This window comes from Cucumis melo, chromosome 1, assembly GCF_025177605.1.
Source record: "Cucumis melo cultivar AY chromosome 1, USDA_Cmelo_AY_1.0, whole genome shotgun sequence".
Taxonomy (NCBI): Eukaryota; Viridiplantae; Streptophyta; class Magnoliopsida; order Cucurbitales; family Cucurbitaceae; genus Cucumis; species Cucumis melo.
Genome location: NC_066857.1, coordinates 13,005,834 through 13,019,365, shown reverse-complemented (window position 1 = coordinate 13,019,365; position 13,532 = coordinate 13,005,834). Strand labels below are relative to the sequence as shown.

General features: G+C 37.9%; 1 protein-coding gene across 5 annotated transcripts in view; it reads right to left on the bottom strand.

The window, feature by feature from the left end:
- The window catches only part of LOC103490132 (uncharacterized), a 63,681-nt gene extending 50,487 nt beyond the window's left edge, over nt 1-13,194 (bottom strand). For 3 of the 5 annotated variants that reach the window (XM_008449503.3, XM_008449504.3, XM_051081629.1), the window contains exons 1-5: nt 13,012-13,194; nt 11,469-11,687; nt 11,037-11,067; nt 10,705-10,889; nt 5,128-5,287 (exon numbers count right to left, since the gene is read on the bottom strand). In XM_008449503.3, coding sequence (XP_008447725.1) covers nt 5,128-5,287; nt 10,705-10,889; nt 11,037-11,067; nt 11,469-11,687; nt 13,012-13,113 — 697 coding nt within the window. In that variant the 5' untranslated portion in view covers nt 13,114-13,194. Of the gene's footprint in view, nt 1-5,127; nt 5,288-10,704; nt 10,893-11,036; nt 11,068-11,468; nt 11,688-13,011 lie in introns of those variants that run through there. The other 2 variants (XM_008449505.2, XM_008449506.3) reach the window with 2 other exon arrangements.
- Nucleotides 13,195-13,532: the final 338 nt, after the last annotated feature.

Below are 13,532 nucleotides of genomic sequence, written 5' to 3'. Positions count from 1 at the left end.
CAAAAGCTTAAGCTGGTGGTTGAAGGCAAATTTAATTATACATCACTAACAGGAACCAGGTCGGACTTTCAACCATAAAGGTTCTTCTCAGGTCTCAGTTCGTCATCCCCCTTAATCCAAAAACAATGGTTAATTAAAAACTAAGAGGTGGCTAAGCTTAACTTTAATAACCTTTGGATTATTCCGAAACTTTTTGCTTCTCATCTTTGGAGATTGATCCCCAAATTTCTGGAATCGAAATTCCAAACCAACATTGTTATTAACCCCCTTTATGATGACAATGCCCTTATCAGTCTTGATCAAGGCTCGTGACCTCATTGGTGTAAAAGGTAAATGGCAAGCATGGTCATTTCCACCTTAAATTTGAAAAATGGGACAGCTTGAAACATTGTAGACCACTAGTGTTGAATGGCTATGGAGGTTGGCTTAAAGTTAAGAACCTTCCCCTTGATTTATGGTGTAGAAGTATTTTCGAAGCGGTTGGAGTCATTTTGAAGGCCTCGTAGAAATAGCCATTGAAACCCTCAATTTTAGCAATTGTAGTGAAGCTCATATTAAGGTAAAAACGAACCTGTGTGGTTTTGTTCCCTCAATGATCGAAATTTCAGACCAAAAGAGGGGTAACATCTTCTTACATTTTGGAGACTTTGAGTTTGTAAGCCCCCTATTTTCTTAAAAATCCCCCCATGCGCAAGATGTTTACAAAAATTCCATTCATCAGCTGAGAATAAGAGAAGCATTGCTTGATGAGGGGTGTGATCTCTCCTCCTTCCCACCTGTTCTTAATGTCCCAAGATCGGTTTTTGCAACTTTACCAAGAAGTCCCTTTTCAATCTCTGCAACATTTTCCAGCCAAGTATCCGGCGCCTGAGAAGTTGAAAGGTTCCGTTACACAGGTGGCAGCCAACCCCATTGGCGGGAACCTGAACATTCTGCACTTTGAATTAATGAATCTCTTAAGGGACACAGCTGTATCAAAAAGAAACTGGGGCCCATGGAAATTAACCTAATTCCTATTAATTTGACAGCTGTAAACCTAAGTAGAGAGAGAAAAAGGGAAAATCCCCTTTAATTATTATCAAGCAGAATTATGAAATTTCCTCAAAAGTAATTAAAGATAATGGTTTTCCCTCCAACCAACGGCAATTTCCAAATCTGCCCACCGCAGATCCTTCTCCTTCAGTTTCTGATTTCTATAACAAGACTAAATCTTCACAAGGTGGCAAATCTCTCCAAGTTCAAGCTCTGAAAATTTTGAAGCACTATATTCGGAAGCATACATCTTTTAATAATTTATGGACTGCCTTATTGAAGTCTGAGTTGAATGGAGGATGTGATATTAAAATCCCATTTTTAGCCCCCTCTCAAAATCTCAGTTCAAAGCCTTCAATTTCAGCAAACAATCCAGACCTTTTGGAGGTTTGCTGCTCCAACATCCAGACTTCTAATTGCCTTTCCAAGTCAATAAACTCACGCTCTCCTACCAAGCATTTCAAATACTCAAAACTCCCCAATTTTAGCTCCAAAGTTAATTTGTTGCAACGCTCTCATCGTCATGCTGCCATTGACAAATTGACTTCCAACACCTTGGAGTCACCATTTAGTGTCAATAGTGAGGAGTCCTTGGGCTTCCCAAATGGTTTTGATTTCGAGAGTAATGAAGAAATTGAATGGGCTGACCTCTCTTCTCTATTTGATGAAGCCAGCACTAATCCCATCAAAGTTCCCTCGGAATTGCCCAAGGATCTGCTGCCCTTAGTCAATGATTGTGGCATCATTTTGGTCTACCTAATGAAGATAATTTCTTGAAACACCAGGGGCTTAAATGTCATCGCAAAAGAGCAGCCTTGAAGAAATTCACAAACAAAATCATAATCCAGATATTGTTTTGATCCGAGTATAAAAAATGGAAGTCATCAATTTACTACCCTCTCTTGGTCCCTATGCTTTAGAAGAAGCTTGAAAGAAGAGGAAATAGCAGCCTTCAGTTCCTTATTAGCTCTCCTTGCGCCAGAAAAAGTGTTTGATGTTGATGACTCTAAGGTTTGGTCAATTGGACAGCAAGCCAGATTCTCCGTAAAAGCTCTCTCAGGCCACCTGATTTCTACCTCCCCAATGGATAAAAGACTCTTTAAAGCCCTGTGGAAATCAAGCTGCCCTCGAAGAGTGAACATTCTGATGTGGATCATGCTTTACAGGTCCGTAAATTATGCAGAAATTCTCCAAAAGAAGTCCCCAAGCAGGTGCCTCTAGCGTTCGGTTTGCCCTCTCTCCTTGGTGCTTCAATTATTGGAGGGTCTGCCTCTACTTAAAAAGCCTTGGCTGATTTGGCTAAATCTATTAAAAGTTCTTTTAGCGGAATTGTGGTTTGAACATAATCAACGGATCTTTCATGACAAGAAAAGTCCAAGCTCAGAAATTTTCAATCCAATGCAATATAATGCAGTAGCTTGGTGCTCTCTAGACAAGGATTTTGCAAATTTCTCCACTCGCGACCTTTGTCTCAACTGGACAATTTTCCTATCTCAATCAGTTTCCTAGGCCTACTTCTGATGTGGTGCTACCTGACTGCTTTTTGGATAGCTTCGCTCCCTCCCCTTCAAGGCCGGACTTCCATGGAGCTTAGTTTCATGCCTTCTTTTTGCTTTTTCACACTAGCAGTTTTTGTTGTGTTAAAAAGGCTCAGCCATTGTACTTTTCTGCATTGTGTTTCTGCCCTACTTTCTTTTCTATTTTTCGATGGTTTTTAGTTTTTGCTGTAATAGGCTGGATTTCGTTCTCATTGTATTATGTTCCTTACTTCTAGTCTTATTTGGGATATGATGTTTTGGTGTTAAGGAGGTGTCAACCTAGTTGAGATGTTCAGGTATACCTTCTGATTCCCTAGTTTTTTTCTTTTACCTATTTAGACTTTTTTGTTATGCTCATTGTATAATTATCTTGTACTTTGAGCTATTATTATTAATATAGAAATTTGTCTCCGTTTCAAAAAAAAATGCAATAGTATTTTCTACGGATGTTTGTCTTCAATTGCTTTTCAATATTACTGTGCTTATATAACATCAATTGATTGTAGATGTATGTTAGATTGAATGTCAATTAGAAAAGATTGCATGTTTAACAGGATTTATAAATTTTTTTTTAAACGGGAACAAGCATAATAAATGAGACTAAAGCTCAAAATACCTCTTTAACTGGATCTATAATATTGAATCGTTAGTTTCCTCTCATGCATATGGTTAGGTTGTTAACAAAAGTTTGCCATCCTTAATGCTATACTTCTTAATTTGATTTCAAGCAATTAGTTATCAATTATGTTTCCATAAGAATAGGTTATCATTGAAAGATAATAATTTTGAAAATAGTTTCTAAACTTAAGCATATCATTGACATAATGATCCATAGGAATCTTGCGCCTGACTTAATGAAATAATTAAGAAATTCAACACCCGGAACATCTTTGTCTCTTAAATTTCGAATTTATCTTTATTTACTTTGCTTTATCAACATCTCATCACAAGTCCAATCCTTAGATAAAATCAACACAATTCTTAAATAGCTAAGTTTAATTTGGGCATTTGATACCCAAAGAACGATACTTAATCTCTTGACCATTTTACTATAGCTTGACTTGTGCACTTGCGGTAACACCATGTTTTTGGCTATCAGTAATCGGCACAAACAGGTAACTGTCTTCGAGCTTTTTCTTGTCTTCAATCATCTCCGTGAATCATAAATTCAGGAGATTCAAACCATATGACTAGTCCATCTCACTTGTTTAACTCATATTCCCTTCTATGTAGCACAAAAAAAATTGCCTTACAAATGGTAGTTTCAATTCTATTGCAGGACAAAAAAAATTACATTACGTTATGCTCTATGTCCCTAAATTAGCCTGTAATTTATTATATGTGAGTGATCATTCTAAAGACACTAACAGTCGTATCATTTTCTTTGCAACTCACTATTTGTTTTTGGATCAAGACTAAGGGGAGATGATCGAATGTGCTAGTCTAGTTGATGATCTTCACTACTTTGATGACCCCTTGACTAGTGATAAAAAAGTTCAGGGCTTAAGCTGTGTTAGTTCTCCCTCTGTTCAATGTAGTATGGGATGCCTTTGTCCCACATTGGTTAGAGTGGGATGACCAATGCAGTACTTAAATGGCTTGGCTCTCCCACCCCAATAGCTGGTTTTTGGGGCAGTGGTTCTCCAAGGTGCTCAAGTACATAACAAATTGTCATCACACGCATTGGTTCCATGCATTATCACACATATGAGCATCACAAAAATTTGTAGAACATGCATTGTGTTGAGCAGTTCATAAGTTAATAAGCATCACAACTATCATAATGATCATTAATCAATAAACATATGCTAAAGAATGTAATTTTATGTGTGTTTCACAAAGAGAGAAAGGTTTTCCTAAAAAGAACAATCCATAACAAATAAGGAAAAAGAAATGTGACAAAATTTAATACAACCGATACAATAAAAATATAATAGAAAAAAGGAAATAATCAACATCATATTTATCTAACAGGTTCCAAGGTCATCATTAGAAGAGCTAATTACATCGAATTGAACTTAAAGAACAGCAACAACTCCACACGCAACTCATTCGGTCTAATCAACTCTAGCCCAATCTAAGATAAAAACTGTGGGTTAATATACCAAAATTAGACCGCAAATGTTTGCTGTAAAAACCCATATAAAGGTTCAACAGGGTTACCTAAATAATTATAGACCTAATGAAGATCTGAGAATAAGAGGATTCAATTTTGTGAGATTAAATCTACACCCAAACAGAAACCAAACTCCAATGTTAGGGGCTGGTTCAAGAACAAATAACCCACCTTTAGGAACAAAATGAATGAATCCTTACGACCTTACTGGAACAAGATTTGTTCTATTGGTTGTACATTACTTGAACAGGATTTGTTCTATAGGTTGTACAACTGTGTCCTAAGGAACAAAATAAATCCTTACTGAAAACCTCTAGAAAATATTGGATTGTTACAATATCCTACCCATAAATGTGATTAGACCTTTTGGGAATCGTCAATCTCAGAATTATGCTTGTAAGAATACAAATTGAACAATATATGTGTGTCTCAAGAAAGAACCTGGTAAGGAGCAAATTCTGGCCCCATCTTCTGTGAACTCAGCTTTTCTCTTGATGCGATCCCAAACAAAATTCCCGAGCATATCCAAGATATCCGTAACTAGAACAAAAAGTGTGGGATAAAATTGCAAAACACACGTATCCTTCAGAAGCTTGGTAACCTAAAACATCAACAACGTAGCTTTCAACTTTTTTAACTTTTATTGTAATTCAAACTTTAGAACTGTGTTTTACTTGGGGATACAGTTGTACAACAAGGCTTTATTTTGTAATTCAAGCTTAGAATAAGAAAAGAGTTATACTTCCCATTCATAGTCTCCAACAAACTAAAAATAATCTTTTCAAAAAGAAGAGCAAATAATGGAAAATGTTTTGTCACAAAAACTGGCTCAAGCAAATCATTAACAGATGATAAGAGACGAACTTTGGACTAAGATGATGAATAGTCCAAGAAAGGAGAAAGAAGAACTTTTAACATACATATGGACATACATTGTAACGCCCAACAATTTCGATTTTTTGTTCATTGTCATTAATATTTAAGTGTGGTTATGGGAAATTCAAATTTATTGGAAGAACCTTACCATTTTGAAATTTCGATTAATTAAGGTTTGGAATCTTTATTTTGTTTAAGATAATAAGTATTTTTAATTGGAAATAATTGGGGAAGTTTTTATTAAACTAAAGTTGGTTGATTTTGGTGAGATTTGGAGAGAGAGAGGAGGTGGTTGATTTGGGTTATTTAAAAGGAAAAGAAAAGAGTTATTGCCTTATAAAAAGCCTTGGGACTCGTGCGTAAAGAAGAAGAGAAAAAAAAAACCAAAGAAAGAAAGAAGGGAAAAGAAAAGAGAAAAAGGAAAAAAAAAAAAAAATTATTTATCAAACCCTAGCCGCCGCACGCCGCCGCCGCGAACCCGAGCCGCCAAGCCTCCCCCTCTCTGTTCAGCAGCGCAGCCGAGTCTGCAGTCAAAACCGAGCCGTCGCCGAGCTTCCAACCGCGTCGGAAGAATCGTCCAAGCCGATCCGCGCACGCCGAGCGTCCGTCGGAGCAGCCATCTCTCGCAGCCGTCACCCGAAGCCGAGCCGCGTCACCCTTCGCGATCCGCAGCCGATCCGTCAGCCAGCCGCGTCGCGCCGCTTCGATCCGACGCAGCGCAGCCGAGCGTCTGTCTGCAGCCGTCGCCGAGCGAAGCCGTGGTGTAGCCGGACCACCCGCAGCCGTCGCGCCACCCGGATCCGAAAACCAGCGCCTCGTCGCGTGAGGACCCGACCCGGCCGAAGTCCGCTCCGTAACCCTAGGCCCGGCCCGCGCCGCGTGCCTCCAACCCGGAACCCGAGCCGCGTGCACCCGCGAGCCGAGCAGCGCCCGCGTGCGAGCCGCACGTGCGTAGCCGCTGTACCAAGCCGAGCCGCGCCTGTCTGCACCACGAGCCGCGCCTGTCTGCGCCGCGAGCCGAGCCGATCTTCAACCTCCAAGCCGAGCCAGTCCCTGCCCTTTTTCCAGCCGAGCCGCCAAGCCTAATTTGGCTCCTCCCATCCAATTTTGGTAATTAAATTAATTATTTTGGCATTACCCAGTAAGATTCAATGGTTTTGGGCACTAAATAATTTAATTTGGAATTAAATTAGATTATTTTCCTTAAGGGACGTCTTGGACCAAGTAACCGCTGCAGCGTGGGGTTTCTTCAGTAGGGGCTCAACCATTGCAACCTCTTCCTAGGGTAAGTCATTTCAAATGAGTCTTGAACCGTTAGTCATTGGTGACCTAATTACGAATTTTGGCGTATTAAACAGTTAGGACCTCGTCGCTTGGAAAGCATACTGCCTCGCGGTTAGGACTCGTCAAGTAAATCTCCAGGTAAGAGATTCTACTACTAGCTCCATGTTTAGAATTATGAGATTACGTATACTTCAATTGTACATGTTGAGGACTAGACAGTACGATGCATGAAATCAATGATAGTATGATGCAAATGACGATATGGTTATATAATAGCATGTTGTGTGGTGACGAGAGCTGTTATGGCTGTACGACGGATGTCGAGATGGAGAGTGTAATGATGATTTATCTGTTATGTTATATGTTGATGCCATGTGTATGTATACTGCGATTAGGGTACCTGTTAGCTTAACCTGTTAGAGTCGTACCTGCATGGGTGTCCTTCGGGATCACCACCTATTGAGGACTGTGTGGTCCGACGGGACACCAGTCTAGCATGGATATAGATATGACTCGAGTGACTCGACGGGGTCCTCGCATCCCGATTGTCCTAGGTGTCCCCCGAGGCACCGAAGACCAGAGTTACGTTCCTACGGGAGCGCATGTTGCACGTGTTCGGGAACGTGCCAGAGATTGGGTACCAGTTACAGGACTCTGACAGGAAGTTAACAGGCACCTAGTGGGACTAGTAGTGGGTCCCTTACTGAGTATTTTATACTCACTCTCTTCATGTCATGTTTTCAGGTAGAGGACGAGGCAAGGGCAAAGGCAAGCTGGCGAGCGACCCGAAGTGACCGTGGCGGGCCATAGGGACTTCTGCTTCCGCTTATCCTTGTTTTAGACTTTAGTACCTGAGTTTGAGTATTCTTCATTACTTATCATCTTTTTATGTAGATAGGGCCCGAGTAGGACTTTAGAACGCATTTCATTTTTTTTTTTGCATAACTACCTTGTTTGAATTTTCATAAATAAAATTTCTCAAACCTTATGCGTTTTAATAAATTTTATGACTTAAACCACTTGTTCCATATTTAGTAATGACTTCGATTCAGTATAAGGAGTTGGGTCGTTACATACATACTCTTCGAGTCCTTGCCAAAAAAATTGGTTGGGTAAGGGTGAGCCAAAAAAATCTGAAAGAGGAATCTCTGTTGGCCGTCAAGTCTTCTATTAAGAAAACTTCTTCGAGTCCTTGCCAAATGCAAAAAACAACACTCGTCGATGCAGCAACTTTTAACTTCCATCTTAGTAGGTAAACTAGAAATCTTAATCTTCAAGAGACGGTAGAAAATCCAAGCAATAGAAAAACGACTCTGTCAGGAGCACAAGCAGGGTAAGAAAGGAAGATGATGGCTGAGGAAGGGGAATTGAGAGAAGAGGAGAGAGCAACTTAACATTTTATTATCACGAGGATGTTGTAGTTAGAAAAGAATTTCTACCTCTTTAGTGTTTAAGGGCCATACTTCAACTCCTAAACTATCCGTCTCTTTCTACTATATCCTTATTTCTAAACATTTTTTTCGTTCTTTTAATTAAAAGATGGATATAAACAAAAATTTATATTCATTTATTTCATCGATCTTAATTAAGAAGCACTTGTAACCTTTTATAAAACCTCACAATTAATTAATTGATGACTAATACTCAAAGTACAAGAGAATTATACTAGAAGCAAAAAGAGCGATTTTGAACAAAAGTACATATGAATTGAACAACACAAACAAAACCCCAAGCAAACATTATAAATCTAAGAACAAAGCAAACTTAAAAATCAAACAAGAAGCTCGAAAACAACGGAAGATTGCAGACCAAAAACTTCAAAATGGATGGGAGGGAAACACCAAGGGAGAGCAAACAGCCATGCAGCTTCAAGTTGAGGTTTGTTGAAAAAATATGCCTCCTAAGTAGTCCTCAAATCTTGAATGAGTGACTAGAACAAGAATATTTCAGAATAAACTTTAGAGGGCCAAAATAATAGAAGCATCCGTCGAACCTCTAATGAACCACTAAAACCACTTTTAAAAGTAAAAATTGTAATAGTTGGCTGAAAAAAACAAGATCAAAGTCTCAATTCTGAACTCAAACCAAAGTAATTCCACATTTCTCAACAATGGACTTCAAGTGATCCGAAATTTCACAGTGTAGAACTTGTGAGAGGAATAAAGAAGCCTGTTCCTTAGTAATTAAATCCTCCTGTCTGAAAAAGGGTATTGAGATCAGATTTTAAAGGATCCTTAAAGTGATCCTTCTCTGCTGACTTTTGCATATGTTTGGCTCACACTAAAAGGAGAGTCGAAATCTGCTACTCTTCTTTTTTGAGGAAGAGATTGGAGTTTGGGTAGGAGAGCCTCTCAAAATATTTACCTTTGAATCAGGCATAGAGAAAACGAAATAATTAAAATGAGGATGAACGTAGCTCTAAGGATCTAACCTGTTTGATTGAGAAAGGGCTTGAACAAGGGCACAATTTGCCTCCAACAAATTAGAGTTTTAATCTAAAATCAATTTTTCCTATGTGAACTTTTTTTAGTCCTCCTTTACCCTTTTCCTTCTAATAAAATGCTTTGGAAAAGTCTTGAAGGGTATGGGAGAACCCTAGATTTTGGATGTTTTTTAGACTTAGTCTTTGACCCAGATTTAGTCGAGGATGAGAGGGAAGATGAAGAAAGACCAGCGGAGGAAGAGTTGGAAGTTGAAGCTTTTCCTGAGAGGATTTCGGTGGGCACAGAACCAGCAATGGGAATGAAAGCAAAAGACATTGACAAAGCAAAGGGAAGTGACCTGCTAAAGGAGGAAGGAGCAACAAAAGTGTGGCCACACTTCGACAGGCCTACCTTCCCATCTGTGCTAAAACTTGGAATTCCAATTGGCAATAAAGAATTCTCAGCCGTAGTATTCTCTTTCCTCTTGAAAAGCTTCTTTTCAACTTCTTCTACAATTTTCCGTTCGGTTTTGAATTTTTTTTCTTTTTATCTCGCCACTTTAAAAATGGCTCTTCAATAACTCGACACATTTGGGCTTCCTTCTGAGGGCTTATGACGGTCAAAGTTTGAATAATGCTTTTCGCACCAAGAGAATGTGTGACCCTTGGACTACTTTCAGGAGCTCCACGCGCCATTGTAACCTCTCTCTTCCCATAAACATGAGCTTGATGGTTTCCCCTTGATTCTTCCAACAAATGAAGAAAGATAGTTTTCGGAGAGTCTCTATTCTTAGGTTCCGGTGGGGTCTGAATTTGGTTCTCCATAAAGCTTTGTTTTTGCTATTGTTTTCTCTTGTTTGCTCGGGGGTTAGAAGTTTTTATGACTTGCTGGGGTTTATGCTATCTTGTGGGGCATTTTGGGGGAGAGGAACGACCGGGTGTTTAGTGGTAGGGAAAGCGGTCATAGTGAGGTTTGGTCTTTGATTAGATTTCATGTTTCCCTTTGGGCTCCGATTTCAAAGACCTTTTGTAATTATTCCATTGGTGACATTTTACTCAATTGGTCCCCTTTCTTTTAGTCGGGGTGTTTTTTAAAGCTGGTTTTTTTGTATGCCCTTGAATTCTTTGATGTTTTCTCAATAAAAGTTGTTATTTCTATCCAAAAAATGAAGTTTTCGTTCAGTTCGTTCGTACTTCTTTATTGTTCGTTCTTTTAGTCATTTTAGTCCTTTTCGCTCATAGTATAATTTTCTTGTACTTTGAGCATCAACTTCATTATTATCATTAATATTGAGGCTTGTTTCCATTTCAGAAAAAACTGCCATAAAGCTTCAGGAGGATTTTTAAATTTGCACAGATAATTAATATAGATGCACAATCATCACTGCATGTTATGAGATGAATGCAAAAGTAGTATGTCTTTAAGCAAAACTAACCTTCATAGATATCTTCAAAGATGTCACACGATCACTTGCATCCCAAGCACGAATCAAGTCATCTTTGAATTCACGCAAACGATTAATATAATCTTGTCGAGTAATAACCTTTACTTCATTTTCTGTAATGCTCTGAGGATCTTCAAGTTCCTCTGAATGCATGCCAGTGGAAGATTTCTCATGTGCTGCTACCACAAGCCATACAATGGGTTAGTGTAACCTGAAAAAAATGACCTCCTCTAGCAAATGTCACTTTATCCCATTGATCGTATCATACTGACCAATGAAATGAAAGGTAACAAAAAGTAAAATAACAGAAATAGATGCCATACTTTTCCCAACTTTTATTATTGCATTGGACACCTATAATCAAGGGGGAAAATCAATTATTACCTATTATGAGAAAATTGAAAATTTATAATAATGTCTTGCTAAAATTCGAACAATTTGAAGGCTCGGGAATCAAAAGAAGCTAAATATAAACATCCATTATTACATATAGAGATTTTTGTTGTGGAAAGGACACTGTCTCATTTATTGATAAATAAGGCAAAAGCTCATAGTACAAGATGACAATGAGCAAAAGCAAAAAACCGAAATAAGATTAGAAAGTGCACCCAGGCATCTCAACTAAGTTGACAGCTCCTTAGCACCCCAATCACTTGGACTTAATTTTCCCTATACTAGAGAACAAATTGTAAGCTTTTATAGCTTGAGTATTGAAAAGTTCAAAATAAGTAAACCTAGATGTGAAAAGTTCTTACTGAAGTAACTGAGACCAGTTTAGGGACAGGAAATCTTTGTGTCATGAATCTTGTGAAAGATGACCATTCCTTTTCTGCAGGTAGAAAATCATATTCAGAAGACACTCCTGTGGTAGGAGAATTTTCTGTATCTTCCAGATAGAAGCCTGAAACTGTTGCATTATCGTCTGCTCTAAGTGGATCATCATATTGGAGAATTTGATCATCGGCAATGTTGACCTAGAATAAGAGGTTAACTTAAATTTTTCAGCACTTTAAGGGTTAATCAATTTGAAACTTAAAAATAAAAATAAACAATTGTTTTTGCCCCATATTTTGTTTCGTTGAAACTTGAAAGCAAAAAATTAATTAGAAAAAATAAAGACTAGAGGATAAGGTAATTACCAGCTGAGCTTGCAAGAGTTCCATAGAACATATCACTAGTTGTCATACTATAAATGAAAATAATTCCTTAAGAGCGTTTCACCTAGCAGTCCAACTAGAGGCTAATAGAGCAGCGGATCTAAAGTTGGGCTAGGCCCCTGAACTTTAAAATATATTCTATTAGTATGGAATAATTCACATAGATGATAAAAGAAAAATGTTGTATGACTTGGTGGCAAGAACGCCCCAGCCCTCCTCGTATGCCTGAGTAGTTGTTGAAACAATTGTTCTTTTTTGAAGTACACAAAACATGCTCCTACTAATGTAACACTGACAACGATTGGACAAGCTATTTTTATGATGGTACAGGTGGCTCTTGCCCATTCCTTGTAAGTTGTACCCAATCTAATTCATTACACAACATGGTAGAAGGCAATCACATTATAGTATAAAGTCAGAACCCCAAGGTCTTGTCAGGGTAGTCACTAAGATTTCTTGACCGAGGTTATTTTGCCTACTCCCCATCTACTCTGAAGTAATGGTCTACGAGTGTGTTTGCGTTGATTTTCTAATTGTTTAAATAAGTGTTTATAAGTGAAAAAAATATCTATATACATTTAAAAAAGTCAATGCAAATGGCCTCTATATGTCGTTTGCTTGGCCACAATCACAAGGGTGCACACAGTAGAACATGTAGAGATAAAGTACCGCTTCATCCAATAAGTAGCTATTGATAAACTCCGAATATTCAGTTTCCTCCATTCAGAAAACCAGGTAGCTGATGAGTTCACCGAAATTTTGGCCACTCATCAATAAATTCAATACTTGAGTTCTCTTAAAAAGCTCTGTTATTGTACGGTGAAACCAATTTTCTTATACTATTAGTTTGCTCTATCACAGTAACAAATGATACTCACGTGGGTTTTCCTTCTCCATTTTCCCGCTAGTTATTTCCACGAGGTATCATGATTTATAAAATCTTATTCTCCCAACTCCCTCACCACGACGCTCACCCACCAATTAGTTGTTACTTAGCTTCTAAAATCAGTGAGAACTCCATTAAAACTTCCACATACATGAATTGAAGATAATTTCAAGCTGAGTTTCTTGTCACCCAGCTGAATAAAATTCAAAAACAGAGAACGCAAAAAAAAAAAAAAAAAAAGATCAATATCTATACCTGCTGAGACGAGTGAACAGACAGGGGATGAATTTCTGCACGATCACGACCGAGCAGAAACAGCTTTGCTTCGGCAGTGTAATCCCGATGTCTGAACTCCATTCAAGACTTTGAGATTCCAATTTTTCCCCACACAATGATCGTGCATTCGATCCAAAGAAGACACTCCAAAATAGTAATGGTCGAAATTAACAATTACTGTTGTAGAAGAGTTAAATAAATAAATAAATAAATATTTTAAAAAAATCTACAAAAAATTACGGGAGGAAACAAAATTATTAAAAAAAATATAATTCATTTCAACTTTCATTTTTTAAATTATTTATAGATTTTGTTAAAATTACACCTAAATTGTTTTCAACCATTCAAATTTTACACCTATTTTATAACTAAACAAAATAAAACCTTAAATTGTAAGTTAAAATAATAGTTTTAATTTTATTTGATTATTAACAAAGAGTGATAAATCACGATCATAACTGATCTATATAGTTGTTATTGTAATTAACCCCACAGTTAAT